This window comes from Chanodichthys erythropterus, chromosome 8 (assembly GCF_024489055.1).
Source record: "Chanodichthys erythropterus isolate Z2021 chromosome 8, ASM2448905v1, whole genome shotgun sequence".
Taxonomy (NCBI): domain Eukaryota; kingdom Metazoa; phylum Chordata; class Actinopteri; order Cypriniformes; family Xenocyprididae; genus Chanodichthys; species Chanodichthys erythropterus.
In genome coordinates this window covers 7,471,547-7,498,369 of record NC_090228.1, presented here as the reverse complement: position 1 = coordinate 7,498,369, position 26,823 = coordinate 7,471,547, and the positions used below count along the sequence as shown (strand labels likewise).

General features: G+C 36.1%; 3 protein-coding genes and 1 long non-coding RNA gene across 4 annotated transcripts in view; all 4 read right to left on the bottom strand.

The window, feature by feature from the left end:
- Nucleotides 1-11,392, bottom strand: part of LOC137024453 (deleted in malignant brain tumors 1 protein-like) — a 66,113-nt gene extending 54,721 nt beyond the window's left edge. Inside the window, 3 exon segments of the mRNA XM_067392006.1 lie at nt 8,941-9,283; nt 9,518-9,847; nt 11,104-11,392. Coding sequence (XP_067248107.1) covers nt 8,941-9,283; nt 9,518-9,847; nt 11,104-11,392 — 962 coding nt within the window.
- LOC137023813 (putative adhesion G protein-coupled receptor E4P) lies at nt 1,659-8,429 on the bottom strand. Its single transcript, XM_067390900.1, has 14 exons — nt 8,372-8,429; nt 7,891-7,947; nt 6,870-6,901; nt 6,673-6,750; nt 6,366-6,561; nt 5,626-5,742; nt 5,313-5,494; nt 5,050-5,220; nt 4,688-4,894; nt 4,378-4,610; nt 4,104-4,170; nt 3,928-4,019; nt 3,675-3,837; nt 1,659-2,034 (listed from the first exon to the last, which is right to left on the bottom strand). Exons 1-14 carry the CDS (start codon nt 8,427-8,429, stop codon nt 1,975-1,977), a joined length of 1,713 nt encoding a protein of 570 aa, XP_067247001.1. The 3' UTR covers nt 1,659-1,974.
- A 7,307-nt stretch (nt 11,393-18,699) lies between the features above and the next one.
- On the bottom strand, nt 18,700-22,321 carry si:dkey-14d8.21 (CD5 antigen-like). Its single transcript, XM_067391994.1, has 7 exons — nt 22,243-22,321; nt 21,857-22,162; nt 21,172-21,477; nt 19,376-19,681; nt 19,095-19,180; nt 18,902-19,003; nt 18,700-18,804 (listed from the first exon to the last, which is right to left on the bottom strand). The coding sequence occupies exons 1-6, from the start codon at nt 22,319-22,321 to the stop codon at nt 18,905-18,907; spliced, it is 1,182 nt and encodes a 393-aa protein (XP_067248095.1). The 3' UTR covers nt 18,700-18,804; nt 18,902-18,904.
- Nucleotides 22,322-25,018: 2,697 nt separating this feature from the next.
- Nucleotides 25,019-25,861, bottom strand: LOC137024301 (uncharacterized). Its single transcript, XR_010895673.1, has 3 exons — nt 25,764-25,861; nt 25,204-25,242; nt 25,019-25,107 (listed from the first exon to the last, which is right to left on the bottom strand). It is a non-coding gene; the product is annotated as an uncharacterized lncRNA (long non-coding RNA).
- Nucleotides 25,862-26,823: the final 962 nt, after the last annotated feature.

The window sequence follows — 26,823 nt, the reverse complement described above, 5'->3', positions numbered from 1 at the left end:
AGGAGGTGTGTCACAAAGCGACCCCTGGAGATCTTCCTTGGATAGCGTGAGGGTTCGTTTGTGACTAGAAAAATAATGGCTCTATGCACAACAGGGTTAACAAGTGCTAATTTGAGTCTGGCCTCCCCTTTTATAGGCCAGACTCCGCCCCTTCTACAGACCTACCATTTCTTAGATAAATAAAAATAATCAATATATTCCCTTAAAGGCCCACTGAAGAGCGTTGGAACCATAGTAAAACCATAGGGTAAAGCCCATAGACACTTGTTCAAGATTCATGGGTTCACTTTATCATCGGCCTCTACCGGTGAACTACAAACGTTTCGAAACAGTGATGACATAATGAAGCCTTGTTTACTGAAATCAAAGTTTGATACACGCTCCGAATCACTGATTTTAAACAAAAGATTCATAAAGCTTTGGAGCTTCATGAAGCAGTGTTTCGAAATCAGCCATCACTAGACAACACGCATGTGTTATGTAGTATGTATGATCGAGATATGACTGCAGCAGGGAAATGTAGTGTTGTGAAACTGTTCATGGGCTATCGGGGATGCGTGTGTTCCCGCTCCGCCGACAACCAAACGAAGGGGAAGGGAAATCAGCGTGGTGAGTGCACTCTAAAAAATGCTGGATTGTTTTAACCCAAATTTGGGTCAAATATGGACAAACCCAACTGTTGGGTTAAAAAATGCATTTAAAAATTTAACCCAATGGTTGGGTTTGTCCATTTTTGACCCAAACTTGGGTTGAAACAACGCAGAATTTTTTAGAGTGTATGTATGTATGAGCACTGTGCCCAGTGGGAATATCTACTTTATCACAAGGTCAATCTGTTCAGTTCTATAGTAAAATTACCCCAGCAAAGCATTGTTTGTGCCTTATAGGGTGTTGTTCAAAGTAAAAAATTATTTCCTTGATTACAGTCTTTTTTTCTGAATGAATCAGCATTTTTGAATGACTCGCTCATAAAGACAGTCCCTTGCTGTATCCTACTGGCAAAAAAAATATAACCTGCAATGATAAATCACTATCACACAGACGAGGTACACCAATATTATAAAATAAAATATTATTTATTGAACAACAATAGCCATTATAAACTTTGTATTTCACAAATATAATTTAATAAGTTGTAAACTGTATTTTTGGATAGCTTATATCTGTAATCTGAGTGGGAAAACAAAACAAAAACAAATCCTTAAAATATAAGCAAACAAGTCATTAGATTGCAATGTAATTATATCTTTTCATTAAAATATTAGAATCCCAAGCCATCAGACTTGAAAATTAGTGTAGATCTACGAGAGCTCCGGAGTAATTGTAAAGATTTATACATCTTTAAATTTATGAATGAACTTATAGTAAGAGTCCTGACCTGGTCAGAGCCTTAATTACTCCACCAAACAACACACAAATCACACATCAGCACATGATCACACATCAGCACATGCTACAGTGTGTTTGATTTAAAGATATTGAGCTTATATATAGTGATCCTCAGCCGACACAACAGACTGCTAATATATCATCATTATTAGGAAACCTCCTTGAATTAAAATTTATACATATTTTAATTTACTTTTAGACATATCCAGTTCCTTGTCTGTAGATATTCAGGATCAGTCTACAAAACACCATATTGGTAACTTCCTGTTCAGGTTTCTGTTTTAACCTAAGGACTTCAAGCTGGAAACTGATCATTAGGTTCTTCTTTAGCTCATGGCTGACCAACTCATCCATCTGTCAGCCTCAAACCTTGATAATACACCATGATTGATTGATAATAAAAAGCAATTCAAATAGTGAAGCAATGGTTGAATCACTGCCATCCCACATGAAAATATAATTTGCCATATACTAATATACTATATATAATATAATATTTAATATGCAAATATTTAAGATTGTTTATTTTGTGCAATATGTATATATATATAAAAAAACACTATCCTAAACACGATGCTGTAGTCTTCAGTGTTGTTTGAGTCCACAGCAAAGACATCTGAAGCAGTTTCTGTACTGCTGCCTGACCTGGACAAGAATGAGATCAGAGCAGCTGAGTGAGTTCATGAGATCAGTTTAACCAGTTAAACATGTTTAAATGAAAAGTAGAAAAGAACAATTAATCACCTAGTTCACTTTAATATAAATCATGAGAAAGATATAAGAAATATGCTTATTACTAGTATGACATGAATGAACTCATGAACCAAAATTAAATTTGTTTATAATAAATGAGTAAGAAAATGTGTTTTAAAGGAGTCATATGATGCTATTTTAAAAGTTCAAATATCATGGCTCTTCCCACTTTGTAATGGCATTGAATAGAGTTTTTGAAGCTCCAAAAAGCGCATCCATCCATCATAAAACTAATCCATACGACTCCAGGGGGTTAGTAAATGCCTTCATGAAGTGAAGCGATGGGTTTTGTAAGAAAAATGTCTGTATTTAAAACTTTATAAACTACATTTCAGAAAAAGTATGTGAACCACTTGTGAAACTTGTGACAATCTGTGAAAATGTGAATAATTTTAACAAAATAAGAGATCATACAAATTGCATGTTATTTTTTATTTAGTACTGTCCTGAGTAAGATATTTTACATAAAAGATGTTTACATATAGTCCACAAGACAAAAAAATTATTAAAAATGACCCAGTTCAAATGTATATGATCCATTGATTCTCAATTCTGTGTGTCGTTACTAGATAATCAGCGACTGTTTGTTTGTTTTGTGATGGTTGTTTGTGAGTCCCTTGTTTGTTCTGAGCAGTTAAACTGAGCTCTGTTCTTCAGAAAAATCCTCCAGCTCCTGCAGATTCTTCAGTTTTCCAGCATCTTTTGCATATTTGCACCCTTTCCAGCAGTGATTGAATGATTTTGAGATCCGTCTTTTCACACTGAGGCAAATTGAGGGACTCAAACAAAACTATTAAAAAAAGGTTCAAACATTCACTGATTGTGTTTCCTTCTGGAGCATCTTCATTTACTTATTCACAGATTTTGCAAGTGGTTCACATACTTTTTCTTGCAACTGTATAATCATCACTGGCTTCCGGCAAGGGCCGTAAGCAAGTTCCAGTGGAGTCTCTGACTTGACATCAGAGCTCCTCTTCTCTTATATTGAAACCCCCCCCTTTTTTTTTTAAAACTTCTCATTTTAGACTACTAATTAGTGACTGTCATTTTTGTTTTACTCTTTTCTCTGCACTTCTGCATTTGTCAATTCTCACCTAAGCTTACGTTATGTCAAAGTCATATGTCCTACGTCGGGGGAAAAAATAACCTACCTTTAATGTGTAATAATAATGGCAATCCTGTGTTCTTATATTGCCATCCCTGTTTTGACTTAAAATAAATGGAGCAAATGGAGTCGATTCTGGGAGTTGACTCTGAAAAACCTGAGCTTTGTAACTTCGCAGATCAGATATGTGCACAAACGGATACATTACACAGTACGATATTAAAAAGCATCTTATGATCCCTTTAAGAGAATAGATTTGCATTTTCAGTAGTAAATACTGATGCTTTATTTTTCTTCCATATACTGTTTTGGAGACAGAGTGAAATGGTTTTCTTGTAGAGCAGTAGCAACTGTAATAGTCTTTCATATTCAGTTTTGACATGGAAAATTGAGTGACGGAATGACGGTAAATTGAGTGATGTCTAACCTCATTATTGAGGACACAATAGATCAGGAAGATGAAGGTTCCTTGCTGGGAGTTCAAGATCAGGAAGACGATCTCCAGCTCCATACTGCCATTCGTGAAGAAACCCAGAATCCAGGAGCAACCAAGAACCACAAACTGAGCCAGTGTTTTAAATGTCATAGTCCTGTCAAGAAAGAAAGACTTAATGTGTCTTTATTGACTAAATAGTATATGTATATTTTCTATGGAGTGTTCAAATCTGAACGTTTGATACTTGGTTTGTTTCATCTGGGAAATTTCCGCATTTAGATTTTTAAGAGTTGAGCTCAGACTGATGATGATGCTGATGAAGAGAATCATGTTCAACTGAAAAGTAGAAAACAAATAATTAATCACCTTGTTTTCTCTTCAACAAAAAATAAAATCATAAGAAATAAAAAATGTGCTTACTGCAAGTATGATGCTAACAGGACCCAGAAAACTCCAGATAAAACCCTTATCCCTTTTAATCCAGCAGCTGTTTTGAGGAAAACACAATATAATAACGGAGTGAAGTTGATTATTGAAATATTAATGATTTTAATCATTAATCGATGATTTAAGACGTTGGTACAGTGTATATAAAAATGTATTTTTATCAGATAGCAGAAATGTCACAAAAGCACCGAGCTGCGTTATCTTTCGAAACAAATCAACTTAAAAACAAAAACAACAAAAAACTCACTGTTCGCTGCCGTAGCCATCAGGAACCAGCCCAACAGACACGCCCACCACAACCAGAGCAACTGTGTATCCAATCACACACAGGAATCCACTGCTAAGCACCTCCCTCTTTTTAGAGCTGATCCGTGATAGGTTCGTCACACAGATGTAGAGCAGCACAGCTTCAATGAACATCCACACAAAGCCGGAGAGAAAGAGGAAGTGCACAACACCGGATATCACAGCACACAACACCTGGAGACAGTGAGAGAGGGTTATGATGATTCTCAGTGAGGGTGTGCTGAGCTGTAGGGCTCCTTCATCATTCTCACCTGATGACGGCGTATGAGGCTCAGAAACTGTTGTGTGAGCAGGAACAGAAGGTGAGCCAACAGCAAACTCATGCAGAGGTTGACTCGAGCCACATTATTCACTCCAGGACTCCACTGACAAAAGGCAAAGGACAACAGGGCCAAACTGAAGAACACCAGCCCCACAATCACACACACCAGATTCAACCAGTCCAACAGTGAGTCGCTCTGAGAAAACATGTCAGAGGATATGTGTGCCAAATCTGTGCTGCTCTTGAATGGTCACTATAAATGTTGACCATCTGCTCTAGATTTAATTTGAATTCGGCTAGTGCATTCAATGTTTCAATCTTTTGAGGAGTTTTATTTATTCACTTTTGTACCTCTGATGGGAGTGGGATTGATGGGGTTTGCATGATGAGAGCGAATGTTGACAGATGAACACAGGAACACACGGTGAAGCTGCTGTTGGTCTTTAAAACAGAACATCCATCTACAACCCACTCACTGACATTCCAGTACACACAGGACAGAGAACCGCTGGGGTCGAGCTCCTGAAAAAAGAAGAAAGAACATGCAGAAAATATTATAACACTGAATATTAGATGTTGTTGGAGTTGGACAAAAGCACATTTCAGTCTCTCACTCTGATGTGTTTGAGGGTGAAGTTGACTGGTTTGGTGAGTTCAGTGTTGTTGGTTTTGGGAAGAGTAGCTGAGATCACAGTGGAGATCATGGTTTTATTTGTGTCATTTGGTGTGTTGAATAAGTTTGGCTTCAGTAGATTCTCCATTGTGTTGTAGCTCATGAATGCCACAGAAGCTGATCCTGTGTGACAGAAACAAAAGCTTACATACAATACTGTTAAAAACAAGAAATATCAATCAATCAATAAATAAATGTGGTTAAGTGGTGATGGCATGACATCTCTTTAAATTTAATCAAATGATTTCAAATACTTTCAATGTTATTCTTGGCGATCCCAATGAGATCGATGTCCACAGAAGAATTTGTCGTGTCAAGTCGAGGGATTTTATGTAAGGTGACATTTCGTCCAACCATGAAGACTTGTCCCTCTGATTAAAAATAAAGCAGTAGTTATGTGCTATGTTAATTTATTTAATTATATTTATCTTTTTTTTATTATGAAAATACAATTTTGCACAAATGACAAATATATAAAATGAATATTCACTATAGGTGGGTCTCTTCAACTGTGATGTAGTTTGAATGAAAAAATCAAACACTTATTGACTATTACCATGAACTGCCTTTCTGAAATCTGACTTTCTATTTTTATCATTTGAGAGTTTAGTAAATGTTTGGTAAATTGTGAATGTTGATTGTTCTATTCTCAAGGCAGCAAATATTCTTAAAATATTCTTGTTTAATATTGCAATTTATTTTTTCAGGGATTTTCAGGATTAGGATTTTCAGGACATTTCTACCAAATGATGAATTTGCACCAAAATACTGACCTCAGAATAATGAAACAAATCAGAAACAAAAGATACAGCCAGTGTTTTCTTTTCTCAGTTAAAAAATGTGTTGCTCATACTCAATTATATAGTTACTGTAGCTGGATTTATCATTGTTGCTGTCTGTCACCTGTGATCCTACCTGCTCTATATACTGCGAAGTCCCTGACATCATATATAATCTCAGATTCATCATCATTGATAACGGTTTCTCCACTCACCTACAGCAGCAAGAGTAAAACTGACACTGTCATTTGTGTCTGTCGGCTTCACCAATGTAGATATGAGTATCTCGCTGGCTTTTAACATGCGGTTTCCGTAGGAGATTAGTTCAGTTGTGTTGGCTGATGATGATGATGATGTCGCTAAAATCTTCTCTGAAGCGTTGAAGGCCATAGTCAAAATGCTGGTCACATCCTAATTTATTGATCAATGAATACAGTTACTATAAATGTCAAGAAAGTGACATAACTATATCAATAAACCGATACAGATTTGATTATTTTATCCTTTTTCTCTTTCTCTTACAGTCACAGAAAGCACTTGAGCTGTAATGTTCTCTATCTGATCAAGAAGATTTTGAAAGCATCCTCTTGAGGTCTGACTCTGAAATCACAATTGAGCAAATGATTTTAATCATGTTTTAAAACATTAGCAGCAAGCAAAATGTAGTTTGTGCACAGAACCATCAAGAATAAATATATATATACAGAAACTCAACTTACATCACATCCTTTCTGCAGCGTTATATTTAAACCTGCAGTGATAGAAATCAGCATGAAAACAATAATAAAACAGAACTGCAATGAAAATTCGGCAGGGTCAGACAAAACTATAGAAAATAATCAATATCAAAAAGTCCTCATTTCCATTTTTACCGTGTTTTATTAATTTTGAACATTCTGTTATGAACACAGTATGTGAGTGAAAGTTTTCAAAAAATTGTCACTTCAATAGGAAACAGCCTTAAAGCAACTACAAGTCTGCAATAATTCACAGTGTTAAAGGAGTTATGTAAACCTTTCAAGATTAAACATGATTCAAGGCCCCGATATACTCATGACTAAGTTCTTTTTCATTTTTAGAACTAAAAGGAAGTAGGAAATACTTTTGCAGTGATATAATGTTAAAGAACGCCCCGATACTATCTACACTGCTGAGAGTATTGTTTGGATGAATATGTAAATGTGTGCTGCTGTGTGCTTTCCTCTCAATAACAAAATAAAAGCACACAACAAAAATGACAGGGTTGAGAAAGCAACATTAAAGAAATCATTTGCTCGTGCAATGTGGTTATGTTCACCGGCATCATGATGACAGTTTTAAAATTAATTATGATTAGTTTGATTATAAAGCATATTTGAGACTATAGACTATATATCTGGCTGTGAAACAGTAGTTTGAATGAATCCTTTTTCTTTGCATTGAACAACAAATTAACAAATACATTGACATTACACTTACAGTACATAATTGCTCTTTTGGCATTGTCTTGAACATTGCATAAGCATTTGTTTCATGTCATAGAAGGGAAAAAAGGCTATAGGGAGCACGCATAAATGGCATATCCTTTTGATTTTCTGAGCAGAAATGCAATTAATACATGACTATTCCTACACACAGCATCTTTAAACACAGTATAGATTAGTAGCATCAGAATGAAAAAGATTTTTGAAATATTGTAAAAGCAATGCGGTCAGGAGTGTGGTTGGCAGTGGAGGAGCCAGAGGGATCAGAATACATTACTAGCTGAAGTTGTCTCTGGTCTGACTGTTGTATAGGTGCTGCTGATGTCAGTAACAGCTGAAAAAAAGATTGATGAATAATAATGAATCAACAAAGAGACAAATAATACTAAAGAATGCAAAGGGCACATGTAAATATATTTAAATGTTAAATAATGGTCACTGTGCCTGACCAAGCCTAAACATAGAAATTGCTTAGTCAGTAAATACAGTATACAATACAATTACAATAAACAGTACAGTACAATAAACCCGTCCACCGGCTCATTTTTTAACATGACGTGCCACAACTGTTTAAGGCTGTCGACACAACGGACACATTAAAGTAAACCTTACAAAGTGGTACATTTATTTTTTATGAACAGGTGCATTGCAGTGCCCATTGAAAATAACATCACAATGCCCCGTTCGCTTTGATTGTTCAAGACCCATTTAATCTCTGAAGGTCTAAATGCAGCAAAATTTGGCTTGCAGTCTTGTACCCAAAGCTGAATGTCTTTTCCCATGTAACACGTCAGCTATGGTCCCACCCTCTAGCATAGTCTTTTACAGTAGTCATACTCAAAAACTCTCGCTATAGGTAGAGCTGGACGGCTCTCTGTGTTTAGATGGTGCCTGGGGGACCCAATGTTTACACTTTTGGAGGAGATAAACACACAAATGACATACTAATAGTAGTAAATCAACAATAAACTGGGTTAGAAGAATGTATTTTAACAAAAAAATCAGTAACACTTTACAATAAGGTTCATTTGTTAACATTAGTTAACAACATTAGTTAACATGAACTAATAATTAACTGCAATTCTATAGCATTTACTAATCTTTGTTAATTTTAATTTCAGCATTTACTAATGCATTATTAAAATCAAGAGTTGTATTTGTTAATATTAGTTAACACACTGTGAACTGACATGAACGTACAATGAACAACAAATTAACAAATACAGTAACAAATGTATTGCCCACGGTTAGTTCATGTTAGATAATACATTATCTATGCTAACAAATGAAACCTTATTGTAAAGTGTTATCAAAAAATCTTAAATACTTGACATTTAAATTCTTTGAATATTTTGTCTTACATTGGCAGATGACTCCAGTATCTTCTTGATGGCTACAGTCATGTATTCCCCATCCACGTGTCCAACAGTTCTTTAGTGAGGACTCAGTACCAGTGCATTGAACATCATCCATCCATATCTGTCCTGATCCTTGTCCAAAATAAGCTTTACTCTTTGTCTCTATCACATTCCCACAGTCCATCTCTCTACACACCACTGCAGCATCTGACAGATCCCAGTCATCATCACACACTGTTCCCCATGTTCCATTATAGAGAACCTCCACTCGTCCAGAACAGGAGTGACTGCCATTCACCAACCTGACAGATACTATCCACACAAATAATATAAATACACAAGTAAGTTGCTGTTTTTTTTTCTCACCCATATTTGTGTACCTTCTCTTATTAGAAAAAGAGCAATGACATATGGCATTTGAATGAACAATACCTTCTTTAATTCATAATTTCTTACTGTATATCTATCTCCCTATGACCATTCCTTAAAAAAGAAAAATTAACAATATATAAATTTGTATTTCCATTATGAATATTTTAAACTCACAGTTGCAGATGACTCCAGCATCTTCAGAATGTCCACAGTTATGTATTCCCCATCCAGGAGTCCTACAGTTCTTTAGTGAGGACTCGGTGCCAATGCAATTTACATCATCCATCCATATCTTTCCTGATCCTTGTCCAAAATAAGCAGAACTCTTTGCCTCTATCACATTCCCACATCCCATCTCTCTACACACCACTGCAGCATCTGACAGATCCCAGCCATCATCACACACTGTTCCCCATGTTCCATTATAGAGAACCTCCACTCGTCCAGAACACCAGTCACCATTCACCAATCTGATGTCAGTTCCAATAGTGACAGTTGTGCAGCCTGTGCATGTTAGAGAGTTACAGATGCAGATACATTTTTCTATGAGCTCTTAATTCAGAAATTATTATTGGTCATCAGACAGAAGAATATATGAGGTTATGTTTTGTGTCAGTATGTTGGTCTCCTTACCCAGAAGCAGAAAGAGTTGCACAGACCACAACATATTCGCTGTAAATAAATTTCATATTAGATAACCATAATGTGGTTCTTAAATATCAGCAAAAATGAATAAAAGCATAAAGGAATTGGAACATTTAATCATCTTCTACGGTACCTTAAATAATAATAATGTATCACACAAATGCAGTGTTTACAGTTAAATGTACTGGCTACCCTTCATTTGAAAGTGCCCTTATTACAGTGTAATTATACATTTAAGTACTGAGTAATATTAATTGACAACATGTACTTAACATAGGGTTAAGAGTAGGGTTGGGCTTAGGGTTAATTGGAATTATGCATAATTTGCTGTTACCATTATGCTTACCATAGTAAGCACATTTAATGTGTAAAAAAGACACTGTAAATTAAAGTAAAATGTAAAATGACTCATTTAAAATGACTCTAAAACATCCCAAGTGTGGACTGTCAGTGTAAATGTAAGACAAAAATATTATTAAAAAATAATATTTGAAACAGCCCATTACATAAATGCAAAAGTACATAAAAAAACACACACTGATGATATATATATATATATATATATATATATATATATATATATATATATATATATATATATATATATATATATATATGGATATATATGGATATGCTAATGATTTTGTGGTAATACCTGGTTAGACGGTCGTCTGCTTGAAAGGTGAGACGTGTGACAGTTAAACCGACTGCTTTCCTCTTGTTAACAGCCACTCTATAGCCTGAACACCTGCTGGTTCTGCCATATGTGAATTTCCACCTATGTGTGCATTTTTTTGTCCATCCATAAAAATAACTTTGGGATCCACATTTGATTAACAAAACATCTTGTACCTGTGCATAGTCAATACATAGTCACACAGTACCTGTGCATAATCAAATTACTATTTAAACCTGAAAAATATGCAAACTCCCCAAGAAAAACTCTGATGCATTTGTTTATAGGGATATAACATAAACTTAGTAAGTAACAGACTCTCTGACACTTGCTTTGTGAACATGTTTTTAACCAAGCATATATAGAGTATTTAGTAAAGGAACTGTTTTTATTGCATCTGATGGGTAAACTTATTCCATTTCAATACTTCATCTTGTACATGTGAACTTTGCTCGTATGAGGGTGTAACGAGGAAGACTCAGAGAGATCCATGTGCAACAATCGTGGTCGTACAGGCAGGGGTCAGGCAACAGCAGAGACAGTATCCCAGGCAAGACGTAATCAGAGTCAGGGACAGGCAGACAATCAGGGCAGGCGGCAGGCAAGACAGAGTAAACCAGTAAGCAGGCAGTAATCACACAAGGCAGGCAGCGGGCAGAGGCAGAGTAAACAAGGCAGTAGTGATGGCCGATTTCAAAACACTGCTTCATGAAGCTCCGAAGCTTCATGAATCTTTTTGTTTCGAATCAGTGATTCGGAGCGTGTATCAAACTGCCAAAGTCACGTGATTTTAGTAAACGAGGCTTCATCACGTCATCACTGTTTCGAAACAGTTCGAAATTTCAATGGTTCACCAACAGAGGGCGATGATAAAGTGAGCCCATGAATCATGCAGATTCACTGAGAACTATTGAACAAGTGTCTAGGGCTTTACCCTATGGTTTTACCTGATCTCCGATCAGTTTTATACAGTTGTACATGTTTTAATTATACATTAGAATAATTAAAATGAATAATGGTAGCTATTAATCTCTTATTGGCCTGTTTAGCTTGAGCCATGGAACAGAGAAACAAGCCTTTAAAATTGATAAAAGAACACAAATTATACAGACACTCTATATTTAATCTTATTAGATGATTAGTTAATTCCATTTAATTGATTTACTTTAAATAAAACTTTTGCAATACATTTGTTAAAGTGTATTTTTAATGCATGTTTAGCCTGAGTTTTGTTGCATTTGCACTGCTCTGACCACTAGGGGTCACCGTGGAGACGGGTGTCAGATTGTTTCGAAGCCTCGAATCATTAAGGCACATTTGATTCAACTGCTTCAGTGTTTCATGAAGCCTCGATCTGCCCATCACTACAAGGCAGTCCAAGGTCATACACAAGAGACAATAAACAGGGGTAAACGCTCAGAAATTTTAGCCGTGGCAAAACAAGACTTCGCAAAGCATTGTGGGTCAGAGGGTCTTTTATAGTCCAGGGTGATTTGGAACAGGTGGTGGTGTAATCAGTCCAGGGATGGAGTATGGGAAATGTAGTCCGGGAATGGTTAATACTCAGGTGACGGCGCCCTCAGGTGGTGATCGGAGGGAGCCACAGAGGTCGTATTCTTGACAGAGGGGTTGATCAGGTTGTCCATGGAAATACAAACAAATGTAGACTTCTAGTGTTTGTAATTTTTGACATTTCGTTTTCATGTGCTTTGCATGTCTTTTCACGGGAGTTTACATGAAACTGGTCCAAAAAAAAAAAAAAAAAAAAAAAAACAAACAACAAACCAACAAAAAAGAAAATGTAAAGGAAGTTCCATGAAACTGGCCCACCAAAAATATATCATCAAGATATTTGAATACTGACAGATCTCCTTTACACAGAGCAGAGCATTTCCATAATTCCCAAATATTTGTGTGGATTGATTTGCATTGAAACCAAATTGTGGCATGAAAACACACATTGAATGTTGTTCTTACATCAAACAGTGTTTCTGCAATGTATTGCCAATGAGAAATTCACTCTTGGTTTCAAGACTAATTGAGCATTTAGGTTGCATTCTCAATGACTCTGAATATGGACTGTTGCAGAGAGCTTTCTTTGTGATGTTGATCATTGTCTTGTAAAGGCATCTGAAGGGAGGAGACAAGAAGGCAGCTTCTACATTCAAATAAAATCACCTGGAAACTTGATCTCACACCATCACAGAGACGAAGACGCTCCCGGAAGGACTAACATATTAACAGGTTAAAGACATCTTATAATGAAGCCTTTTTATTAGATAGTGTAATTATAGTTGATTTTATGTGTCTCAAATGCTTATCAAAACACTTTCCTTTACTCAATCTTTTTTGTTGATTGTGTAATTTGTAGATACTGAATTTTTCAACTGGCTTGAAATTGAACTCTGCTAGGTAAGATTGTAGACCAAAGCACAATGAAACAGTTTTCTAGTTGCAAAAAAATAAATGTGATGATGATGCTTGTGTTATAATCTGATTCTGCAAACTCTTTTTTTGTTGTTGTTGCAGAAACTATATTTAAACAATAGAACAGACCTTGAAGTTGACTTTTTCTTATTTATTAGGCAAAACAGTGACATTGATAATTTTGGTAACACTTTAGTTTAGGGTACAGTTCTCACTATAGTTGCTTATTAGCATGCATATTAGGATATTGGCTGTTTATTGGTACTTATAAAGCACATATTAATGCCTTCTTCTGCATGATCATATTCTACATCCCTTAATCCTACCCAATATACATAAACTTAACAACTACCACTAACTATTAATAAGCAATTAGGAGTTTGAGGCAAAAGTCATAGTTAATAGTAAGAACTGGAAGCTGAACTAAAGTGTGACCATAATTTTCTATTTCTTTCAGGCACAATGTTCCACTTCTTGTGGCTCATTCTTGTGTTGGGTATGAAGAAACATGCAGACATAAACACACTGATCTCTCTATTTCTGTATCATAAAGTAACAATGTAAAAAAATAGTTTTTTGAAGTTGTCAACGAAAGTACTATTTTATTCTTTCGACTTCAAAATGTCACATTTAATTCATTGTGAAATTTAGCAATGTCTGAGTGAATTGCTTCTACACCACAATTTTTAGTGTACTTTTGAAAGATTTAATTTGTTGTTAAGAATTATGTTATGGGTTTGTGTGACACTTTATTACTAATACAGATTTCGGAAATGGACCTCCAGTCGAAGCTTTTCTGAGGTTGGTGAATGGCAGTGACTCATGTTCTGGAAGAGTGGAGGTTCTCTATAATGGAATATGGGGAACAGTGTGTGATGATTACTGGGATCTGTCAGATGCTGCAGTGGTGTGTAGAGAGATGGGATGTGGGAATGTGATAGAGGCAAAAAGAGGTGCTTATTTTGGAAAAGGATCAGGACAGATATGGATGGATGATGTTAATTGTGTTGGCACTGAGTCCTCACTAAAGAACTGTAGGACACCTGGTTGGGGAATACATAACTGTGGACATTCTGAAGATGCTGGAGTCATCTGTGAAGGTGGATTAAAGCTATGTAAATATTGCATTTACTGAGTAAAGATTCTGATCCCTTTAATCTTTTTTTTTTTTTTATGTTAGCCTTTATTAGGTTGGTAAACGGCAGTGACTCCTGTTCTGGACGAGTGGAGGTTCTCTATAATGGATCATGGGGAACAGTGTGTGATGATGACTGGGATCTGTCAGATGCTGCAGTGGTGTGTAGAGAGATGGACTGTGGGAATGTGATCGATGCAAATAGTGCTGCTTATTTTGGACCAGGTTTAGGACCAGTATGGATGAACGCTGCACAATGTACTGGGAGTGAGGCTTCATTGGTGAACTGTACATCAGCAAAATGGGGTATACAGAGCTGTGAACATTTAAAAGATGCTGGAGTCACTTGTAACAGTGAGTTAAAAAACTGCCTGACACATTTTGCAAATTGCTTTGAAGGCAGAGTTCAGAGAAAAATGTCATTACTTATTGTTTACTTTTGTCATTCTAAAAGAATATCCTGTTGTTTTTTATGTTTCGCATAAATTAGTCTTTTTTTTTCTCAAAAGCAGTTCAAGATAAAAATTGCATTTAAAAAGAGGTTTTGTCTGTTTTACCTTTAAAATATTAAATGGCTGCAATTTGTAAGGGTTTATGTGTAAAACCACTCTTTCAACAGATGTGAAGCTGGTGAATGGTTTCAGTGCATGTGAAGGCAGTGTTCAGATTCGGTATCGTGGGCAATGGGGCGCAGTGTGTCACACTGGTTGGGATCTAGAAGATGCTACAGTGTTGTGTCAAGAGCTGGACTGTGGAGAAATTGCAGAGCCAAAGGCGTATTTGGCTCCCTCAGTCGGGCAGATTTGGATGGATAATGTGGCCTGTACAGGAAATGAGCGAACTGTGCAGGATTGTCCTTTTACTGGTTGGGGTGTGAGCAGTTGTTTGAATAACCTTCATGCGGGAGTTTTTTGCCAAAGTAAGATCGTCTTACAAGTCAGCTTCTCAAATGATGTATAACTTAAAGTCACCATGAAGTCAAAATGAACAATTCACATTTTTTACAGAATGTCGCAGAATTAATTATGATTTATCAGTGCACATCGTTGTTTTTTTTTAAATTTGCATGCCCTTGTAATCTTTAATAAAAAATATCTTCCCCTCCTCTTATCTGATAATGTGTTTATTGGCGTGAGGGCAACCTGTCACTCACATGAGATCAACTAATAGCAAACCAGAACCATCCAATCAATTCCCATTTGACAAAATCAAGTCCCGCCCTATAGTTTTTCTTGTTCGTAGAAGCTACGATATACGTCATAATCAGGAAGAAAAAACTATTGCAACTTCAGTTTCTCACAGACTTTATGTATTACGTAATCAAATGTTCTCTGGTGTTTTCCAGCAAATGCAACAAAAATATGCCGTTACGACAAACCGTTTTCATCCTTTAAAGCCCCTGTCAATGTTTTGCTTCACAGAAACTGTGAGACGAGTTTTGGTGAGGATTGTGGTGAAGGCCAAGACTGGAGTCAATGTCAATGACCCAGATATCAAGAAGAATCTTTTGGACATGGTGAGGTTCATTATGTGCTTAATAAGTGTGATGTGTAGCTTGAGTGTTTTCTTATTAAGCTTTCACTGAATTTCACAGATAAGGAAGGTGGTACAAAGCACAGGGAAGTATAGTGTGAACTGGAGAACACAGCCTGATAAGCAGGTGTTTCACAAACAGAGAACAGCCTCAGGTTTGTAAACTAAATGGTTTTGTACTCTCTGTATGTAAATATTATGTAATATTATAATTTAATATTTTAATCATAAAACTGTTATGTTCACAGGTCTTTTTTGAATGAGAGAGAGGAAAGAAAACACAGACTCTAACCCTAATTATAATGGAGTAATGCTATTTTCTTTTCACACTTAATTATTAATAATTATAATCGAAAGTAATCTAAAAAAAAATGTGGTAGGGCTCAAATAACACTAACTAAGTGGAGCGCTAGTCAATCAAATCAGACCTTCCCACAGAATTTGCCTGAGGGAGAAGTGCCTTATTGATGCCGGAAACACTTTACAATAAGGTTTCATTTGTTAACATTAGTTAAGTACATTAGATACATGGACTAAGAATGAACAATTCTTATACAGGATGTATTATTAATGTTAATTTTAACTATTACTAATACATTATTAAAATCAAAAGTTGTATTTGTTATCATTAGTTAATGCACTGTGAACTAACATGAACAAACAATGGACAGTTCGTCCCCTTGGAATTATAAGATTCTATCTGACATTTTTATCAAAATTGAATTATTCACAAATTCATATTGTGACAACTTATTTACATTATGTTGTGTATATTTTGGTACTTTTTTTTAGAAAATAAAAAGGTTCTATCTAAGTCACATTCAAACTTGGTTCTATAAGGTTCTATCTGCGTGAGCCAATCAACACTTCGAATGCACAAACAAGGACCAATCAGGATCAGCGTTCTTTGTCATGTCACCGCGATAGCGGAAGAGAGTGCACAAAAATGCTTAAAGGTGCTCTAAGTGATCCTGGGTGGAGTAACTTCCTGTTGACGTTCAAAGTGTTGTCAAACAAAACAGAGGCTAGCTAGACCCTCCCTCCTCCTCCTCCTCCCCCTCCCCTCCCCTCCGTGCTTCCTGAAACAGTCATGAACGCGCATTTAAAATCATTCTTGTCGGTTATTGGCTGGAGCATGTTTATTATGTTTCGTGGTCCAGGCTGCACCAGTTTGTTTTTGTTGCCGTTTTCGGAGCTTGTGGCGACTACAGAGACCGCATTTTTTTTTTTACAGTGTGTTCAGGGGACAGGCAGCTAGTGGATAGTGAGGAGATGTTTGCTGTAAGTGACAAAAAATGTTTTGGCCTAAAAACGTGTGACATCACTTAGAGCACCTTTAATCGGTGAAGAGAAGACTAAATAATTTCACACAACACGGTGTTTATTAGAAACCTCATGATTGACTATTTTATTTATGATCTTGTCAATGACAGCAGCCCAAATTCCAGGGAATTACAGTCTTTTTGTGTGTTTTGCTGTATCTGTTGCTGAGGAGTTATTTTCAGCGTTAGTTAAGAGGATAGGTTCAGATTTTGTTGTCTATTTGCTTATTTCCAGTCACGTCTTTGTCATATGAGGGAAAGTTATGTATATATTAGGTTATGTTTTAACCTTGATCCATCCTGTGTACTTGAATTGAGATGTATGGTTATAAATCTCTGCCCTATGGAATACTGGATTAAAGTGTATACTAGATTAAGTGAGATGAAATGTTAAATTTTACTTTGTTGGTAAAAACTGAGTTGTTGCATAGTTGAAGGAATTTAAATATTTTAAATGTATAATATTTTTAATTATAAATAGTCAGTGAAACATTTTTCAATGTTTATTAAACTTTGTTAAACAACTCTGCTGAAGCATTGTTTGTTTTCTTGCAGTCTTAAAATGTCTTCTTTTAATTGATGGGATCTTGATTACAACAATAAATGTTAGCATGTTATTTCAGCCATACTGATGTCTAGAGAGAAAGCCATTTTACCTGTTCCACTTTCTGTGGAATAAAGTCCTGCTCAGATGTATTACAGTAGCTGCTTTCTGTCTATACAAAGGGAAAATTAAACTTCTGCAATAATCTGTTAAATTACCCATCATATACCTAAATTTAACATCTGCCCTGGACAAAATATTTAGCACTGCCTTTTATGCTTAACCTGAACAAAAAAAAATATTAATTTAGAATATGAAATAAATTAGAATGAATTAGAAGGTTCTATCTGCATTTGACCCGTTCCAAAAATCCCCATTTACAAATTTGAGAGGATTTTGATATTGTACATTTAAAATACATTTAGGCTCCCTGTCATTTTCATGTTTGAAAGAAACTTGTTCCCCATATAGTTTTTGCTATATAGAAAGCAAAAACTTTGAAGCTCGGTATCTCAAAACTGCTCAGAACGCAGATAGAACCTTATAATTCCAAGGGGACGAGTTGTATTTTTATTAGCAAATATTAACAAATGAGACCTTATTGTAAAGTGTTATAGAGATTCCTTATATCTACAGCACTTTTAAACACTATAATTATGTATATTGTATACATGGAAATTAATGTACTGGTGCTTCCTATAGTGTCAGGAAGAGAGAAAGACCAAAGTTAAATAATGTAGACAAGAATTGTATTTCAAAAAAAAAAAAAAAAAAAAAAAAATTAATTTATGTGACACTTGATTAATCGGCTTTAAATTTATGTAACACCAAATGAATACATATTTATCTTAAATAGTAGAATATTTAAATATATTAGGAGGTTATGTTGTATTAATATATATTTTGCATCAGAAAGCTAATAAACATTTAACGTGTAAAGAAAATCAGTTTTACAGTTTTATTTTCCTTTCATCTCCAACCAATGATGAATGCCTTCAAACTGACAAACCTTAACTGACTTTAATCTGCTGCAACCTAAACAATGATGTTCTTTATGCTATGCTTTATTTTGTTGTGAAATGTATTAACCCTTTTTTAGTATACAAACACTTAAAATTTTTTCATCATCTGGATGATTCTGCTGTTCTCTTGAATTTGTCATGAAAGGTAATTTGGCTTCTGTGGAAAAACAGAAACAAAAGCATTTAACTATTTGAATAGAGCCCTGAAATGCACGTTACATCATTAAAAGCCCATTCAGAAGGAGTTTACAAACCTTTCAGGGATCAAATAATTTCTGTTCCTGAAACACTTGCCCATTCGGTTGAGCTCTCCACTTGACTGAGAAATTTCCATTCTTTTCAACCTCTTTTTTAATCTGTGCAATTCAGATGAAAGAGATCACAGACACTCAGTGGCAATAACAGAAAAGTGAAAAAAAAGATAATTGAATTAGGAACATTCATTACTTTGTCCAGTAGTTTTGTCAAGTGTGAAGGTTCGTTGGGGTTGATTGAGTCAGCATTCACCTTAATCCTGAGCACATTTCTAATCTCTGTAAAGGAGATAGCAAACCTTAATATGGTGATAAAATCTGATAAATCAAAAAAGATAACTTTTCAAGCATTTTGTTTTATATTTGTTGTTTTCCCCTATGATGATGCTGTATTGTTTTAGTTTATCATTTAATGTTTAACAGAGAAATACATTTTCTTGCTTAATATTTGCAAATGCATGGACATGGACACACCTCTGCAGATGATTCCTGCATCATATGCATGAATGCATTGATGGTTTCCCCATCCATCAAATTGGCAGTTCCTGAGGTTTGACTCATCTCCACTGCATCTTAGGGAATCCATCCATATCGGCCCCTCACCGGTCCCAAAATGGGCATTTGTCAATGGCTCTGCATTTCCACCACAGCCCAGCTCTCTACAGAGTACTAAACCATCTGCGATATCCCAGCTGTTGTGGCACACTGTCCCCCAGCGGCCATCATGAAACACCTGCACTGTGCCCTGACAGGTGTTGTTCGTGTTAACCAGCTTCACCTCTAGAAAGAAGTCAGAAGAGTTCCTGTTGTGTCTACGTATAATAGAGGTGTAAAAATGCATGATATGTCCATCTGACAATTATAATTCAATGTATTTGTAAAAGAATTCAATACGTTTTTTTCCCACTACACTTTATTTTGATGTCTAAATGGGGCCATCAAAATAAAGTGTAACCATTTTTGCTTATGGACTTTTTACTGACAGGGTCTGTAGATATCCGTTAGCATTCCCAGGCTTTTTTTTAGGCTAACATCAAAGTTGTATGTTATGAATTGTTCCAAAATAATCCATTTCCTTCAAGATCCAGTCGCAATTGCGATTTTCAAACAGCTGTCAAAGTAAATATTTAGACCCCTAATTAAAGTGATAAAATATTTTCACAGACTGTGATGATGCGTTTCCAGTTATTACCATTGTAAAATGCTTTTATATTTTCATTTTTTTTTAAATGTAACATACATTTATAACACTATACTTTGTGTTTAATTACTTTAGCATTAAATTACACACTGTAAAAAATGACCGTGATTTTAACAGTAAAAGACTGTAAAAATGCTGCGGTGAAAAACTGTCAATTGGTTTACAGAAAGTTTCCGTACTATATACGGTGAATAACTGTAATAGATCTAACGGTACATTTAATGTAATTTTACGGTAAAATACCGTTGAATTCACAGTTTTTGGAAGTGAAAAATAACAATTCATTGTAAAATTTACAGTGAAAAAACGTAAATTGACATTCCCACAATTCCCTGCGTGACACTTCACATTTGATATATTTTCGTTGAAATAACTCTGTTTCTTCTTAGTTTTTCTAATTTTTTTTCTAATCAGTTATGTACATTAGGGTTTTATGTTACATCTAATATTGTTACATTAATGTTTATTGCATTTTTAAAACTTCATGCATGTTACCATGATGATGTTTAGTGTGTGTGTGAATGACACTGTGTGCACCTTCTGTATATTAGTATTGTCCTCCTCAGCTTGTTGAAAAGCTGCTTGTGATGAACTTTGATTCATCATGTGACTCTTATCACCACTGTGTTTGGTGACTGTCAGTGTATTATAAAGGTACAAAACAGATATTAGTACTTCATTAGGTTGGTAAATTAACATTATATCAGTTAATGAAATACGTTATTTTACCGTAAATTTAACAGATTTTTTTTTACATTGCTACTGTATTTTTTACAGTAAAGTTCTGGCAACCGCAGCTGCCGGTTTTTTACCGTAAATTTTACTGGGATTTTTTTTACAGTGCATAAAACTAGTTAATGCTGCTGTGTGAGAGTTTCTAATAGGGACCAACATCTCGATTTGTTGCTATTGGGGCAAATTGGAATGCAAAAATTATATTGTAGATTCTGTTCACCACTATAAAAGTTTATCCAACTATGATGACACTTGAGAACCCCAGAAAAGTCAATAGGGCCCTTTAATGGGTATATATTTTGGTAACATATACATGCAAAAAGTTCTATTTTACCTCGGCAGATGACACCTGCATCTTTTGCGTGCACACAGTTGTGTTCTCCCCATCCGTTTGATCTGCAGTTCTTCACTGAGGTCTCAGTGCCTGTACATTTAACATCATCCATCCATATTGGTCCCATACCACTTCCAAAATAGCCGTCTGTTTTTATCTCTACCGGAGTTCCACACCCCAGCTCTCTGCAGACAACTTCAGCATCAGCCATATCCCAGCTGTCTCCACAAACAGTTCCCCACTGATTGTCTCTAAGAACCTCAACCCTTCCAGAACAACTGCTGCCTCCATTTACCAATCTCACTTCTGAGAGACAGAGTAAGTACATATCTCAGACAACATGCATAGAATAACTGTACACTGTTTACATATTACTTTTATACATTTCATGTCACAGCTGGTTGTCACGACAACCACAAAATATGCAAAAGGTCCATAACATTAGAAATGTCAATAAGCTTTTTAGTAGTCAAAACTTTAAAGTTTTGAGTCTATTCAGAAATTGACTTTCAGAAATAGACCTATGTTCAGAAAAGAGTGAAAAGAGTGACAACTAACCCTAAAATGTGCAAGTTTCAACATGGTCCAATTCTTACAACAAAATTAGATGTTTTCAGGGCAGTGCAACATAAGTGTGTAAATAATCACATTTGTTCATTTCAGACCTCTTCTTGTTTGAATTTACCTCCGCAGATGACTCCTGCATCCTGAGAATGTGTACAGAGGCTGTCTACCAAGCCAGAGAATTGACACTCCTCCAGTGAGGACTCACTCCCGGTACACAGTAAATTATCCATCAATATGTTACCTGAACCGATCCCGAAATAAGCTCCAGTGTATGTCCCTGTAAGTGGACCACAGCCGAGCTCTCGACACAGCACAAGACCGTCCAGTAGATCCCAATTGTTGTCACATACTGTGCCCCAATCTCCACTATAACGAATCTGTACTGTGCCAGAACAAATGTTTGTGCCATTTACCAGTTTGGCCTCTGAAAAGAGAATAATTCAGATTAATTCACGTTACAGTTGACGTGCAATCTTCACATAATCATTTGTTGTTCACACTTACCTCTGCAGATCACTCCTGCATCATTGTTGTGTGGAAACAGTTTACTCTTGGTCCCTGAAATGCAGCTTTTCAGAGACATTTCAGTCCCAGAACATGCGGTATCATACACCCATATACTACCTGAACCCTTATTAAAAAAAGATCCACCCACGACACTCAGTGCACTCCCGCAATTGACCTGTTTGCAGATCACATCTCCACCCAACAGATTCCAACCATCATCGCAAACCGTTCCCCATCCATAACCTTCATAGAGGACCTCCACCCTCCCGGAGCAAGAGTTATCTCCATCTATAAGCCTAATCTCTAAAGAAGAGAAAGGAGGACGTTTGTGAGTAAAATGCTCTACCAGCATGAGCTTACAGTTGCTATGTTTACATGCACTCAAATAATCTGTTAGTCACAGATAGAAAAGCCTTCATGTAAACACCTCAATTGATCCAGCTGAGCTCGATCCGAATTACATTTCAATTGGATTGAAAGGGGTGGTGTTGACCTGAAAATCTTAGCATGTGAACACTTGAATACAACTATCTTCTCAATAGGTTTCAAAAACAATTTGAGTTCATGTTTACCAGTCTTTTATAATGAGATCTCTGTTTATGTCTTATGAATGTGCATATGTTTGCTTACGTGTTACGAGCTGCTCAGTGGAGGAATGCCATTAAGGCAAAAAAACGACTATTATACTGATGGTAGCTCCAGTGACATATTACTGCGCATGCACTGAAGTTTTCTTCTGAATACCCGAATACACATGTAAACAAAAAGTTAATCTTAATGTAGTCTCAGGCTCAGATGTCAAGATGATGGGCCGCTGACTGAACGTCTGATGCTTAAAGGGTTAGATCACCCCAAAATTACCCCATAATTTACTCACCCTCAAGCTATCCGAGCTTCCGGTGCAACAGCCATATGCATTCGACTTGCATCCAAAAGGCATTATCTTCCGTGATGTAGTACACAATGCCATGATGTTCTATGCTACGGCATGACGTACTACGCAATGTTATAACGCATAGTGCGTCTTGTCATCGTTTACTACATCGTGGAAGTTGACGCTTTTTGGATGTAAGTCGAATGCATATGGTTGTTGCACTGGACGCTCAGTATTTTACTTTATAAAGTTTTGAATAAGGATTTTGTCTAAGACAAATGCATCAGTTTGCTTCAGAAGGCTGCGTGGAGTACATTTTATGATCGATAGATGCACTTTTTTGGACTTCAAAAACTCATCCTACAATCACTCCCATTATAAAGCTTGGATGAGCCAGGTATTTTTACTATAACTCTGATTGTGTTTAGCTGAAGGAAGAAAGTCATATGTCTTGAGGGTGAGTAAATTATGGGGTTATTTTCATTTTTGGGAGAACTATCCCTTTAAGGCACACAAAATTGGAAATGGGAGATGTGCGTGTTGCATTCTTTAATGGTCTGCCTGAAAACAAACCCGCCAAGTCTAATGGGAATGCAAAGTTTAGTGTTCATATAAGCAAGAATCTGAAATCGGACTGGATTCATTTAGGCCACATTCATGCAGGAATAAACTATGGTTGTCATTTCTGTATTTGAGTCCTTAATACAGTTACATTCACACACATTTCGGTATTTACAGGAGAGTGACAACCGCATTCTATAACTGTACTCGCACCTGTACATTTTCAGGACTCACAACCACGGTTACTGAAGATTTGACAGATTAACTCACAGCTTGAGTAGACTCTTGTCATATTTCAGTATTTGAGATGCTACTGTATAGTTGCTGTATGAACGGGATATTTCGAGACTTACAACCTTTAGGTAAATCTGTTTATCAATCCCAAAAAGTGTGAACGTAGTCTTGGATTGATGAAAATCAGTGCATGTAAACATATAGTGTATTTCTTTACTTTCATTTTAGACTCAAGTGGGAATATTCACCTGAACAGGTGACTCCAGCATCATCCGCATGTGTACAGGTACTCAATCCCCAACCGCTAAACACACAATTTTTCAATGAAGTCTCACGGCCCTTGCAGCTGATGCCATCCATCCATATTTTACCCGATCCCTGCTTGAAATAAGCGTTGTAGTATAAAGCCACTGGACTTCCACAGCCACCTTCTATGCATGCCACCAATGCGTCCATGAAATCCCAGGTGGTGTCACAGACCGTTCCCCACTCTCTGTTGTGGAAAATTTCCACTCTCCCTGAACACATGTCACTGCCATCTTGAAACCTTATGATGGCTATGAAACAATGAAACAATATGTAAGTTCTTTCACTCTTAAAAATAAATGTTCTTTGTAGGCATTGATGGTTCCATGACTTTTAACATCCATGGAACCTTTCCAATGCATAAAATGTTCTTTAATATGGAATAAGGTTCTTTAAATTAATAAAATATTCTTCACACAAAAGATTCTGTAGGAAACCCAAAATAGTTCTCATTTTGCATCTCTAGAAATCTCTCTTTTGGAACCTTTTTATTTAAGAGTGTTGGAATAATATATGATTTAGATAACAATGTGAATGTAACCTACAGCCACAGACAACTCCAACGTCTTTCGTGTGGTCACATGCTTCGGTGTGGTTATCCCATTCACAGTTGAGCACCGAGCTCTCATTCCCGAAACAGTTCAGGTCATCCGTCAGTAATGGTCCCGAACCCTCGCCAAACAAAGCACCACGCTTTATGGATATGAGAGAACTGCAACCTGCTTCTATGCAGATCATTTCGCCTTCGATTTCATCCAGCCCTTCATCACAAACGGTGCCCCAGTCATCATTGTAAATCTCGACCCTTCCAGAACATTCATTAACACCATTCACCAACCTCACCATAGCGTTATTGGTTGTACTGACAGCTGCATTTTCTACACAGTCTGTTTGAAAAAATACAAAAAGTTGAGGGGAGTCACAATACACAGAGTGTATAATTGTTAAATAGAAGGATTTGTTTGTGTATATGTGTGTCTCACCCAGAAGCAGAATGAAGCTAAGAAAGTACAGCATAGTGACTGAAAAGAGACAAAAGTTATTGTACCGATAAGCAGCAATAACTGAAAATGTAACTGAAACAACTTCAGCAACAGTACTTTGATAATTGATTTAATGCTCTACAGAGTTTTAAGTGTCTGAATATTTGTGCAACTCTTGGATTGAATGAAAATGGGATGTTTATGGTTGATCATTTCAGGGGAATTTTTTAGACAATAATTAAAATGACATAATGAATAAAAAAGCTCTTACAACTAGTATAGGCCAAATATGATACCCTATAGTTAGTATATTTAATTTAATTTAATTATTAAACTATATTATTAAATAAATGCTAAATTATAAAAATGATATTAAATGAGTCCTCACAATATATGCCCTTTCATGTTAAAAAAGAGACTCAAAATCATGAGGTTATTTTTAAATAGTATGTCATGGTGTCATTCAAACAGACAGAATAAAGCTTGAAAAGTTTATGATCAGACATTAATGAACAAAAAATCACTACAAATAAACAAAAAAAGTAATAAGATGTGCAAACCTTTGGATGTCACTCGTCTGGTGCTCCGCTGCGCAGTCCTCAGAGGATGAGTGAATGTCTGTTTCTAGAGTTGTAAGAAACCTTTGTACAGAAAGCAGCATTAACCCCCTCGAGCCCCTCCCTCTCTCTGACTGACCCCAGGTGTTATTCACAGACTACAGTATAACAAACAGATATGCTAAAAATAACATGCCACACTGCCATAAAGGAACAAATCTCCATGTTGCCAGTGGACGACTCGGATGAAAGCATGTTAACTTAACTATGTGAACGTTTTTATTGTGTGTGTGTGTGTGTGTGGAAAAGTAATTTTGATTGTACATATTACAAACTACTGAAAACAAATGAACCTGTGCTTTAAGCAATGCCTGATATAACAGAGCAAAGAACAGGGAATTTAAAAAATGCATTGTTTTATATCATTGGTTCTGATCATTTCTTGCCACTTGTCTCATGAGCAGGACAACCACATTTGGCAATCAAATCTTGATTTAACTATTCAAATAGGCCAAGAGGTGCAATGAATAGCTTGCAAACTTGCTCCTTGGTGTTAAAAGAATATGCAAATGAGAATCTTAAAAGAAGAAGAAGAAAGAAAAAAAAACTCTTGGAGGAGGCTGGAAACATACGTGTGAAAGCATCTGCTAAAGATATTGGTTCCCAACAGTGATTAAATGAAAATTTAATCACCCTAAAATGAAAATTCTGTCTTTAATTACTCACCCTCATGTCGTTCCAAAACTGTAAGACCTTCGTTGATCTTGGGAACACAAATTAAGATATTTTTCATAAAACCCGATGGCTCAGTGAAGCCAGCAAGACAATTGACACTTTCAATACACATAAAGCTATAAGATGTATTTTAAACATATGACTACAGTGGTTCAACCTTAATGTTATGAAGTGACGAGAATACTTTTTGTGCGCCAAAAAAACTAAATAACGACTTTATTCAACAATATCTAGTGATGGGTGATTTCAAAACACTGCTTCATGAAGCTTCGAAGCTTTACAAATCTTTTGTTTCGAATCAGTGGTTCGGAGCGCGTATCAAACTGCC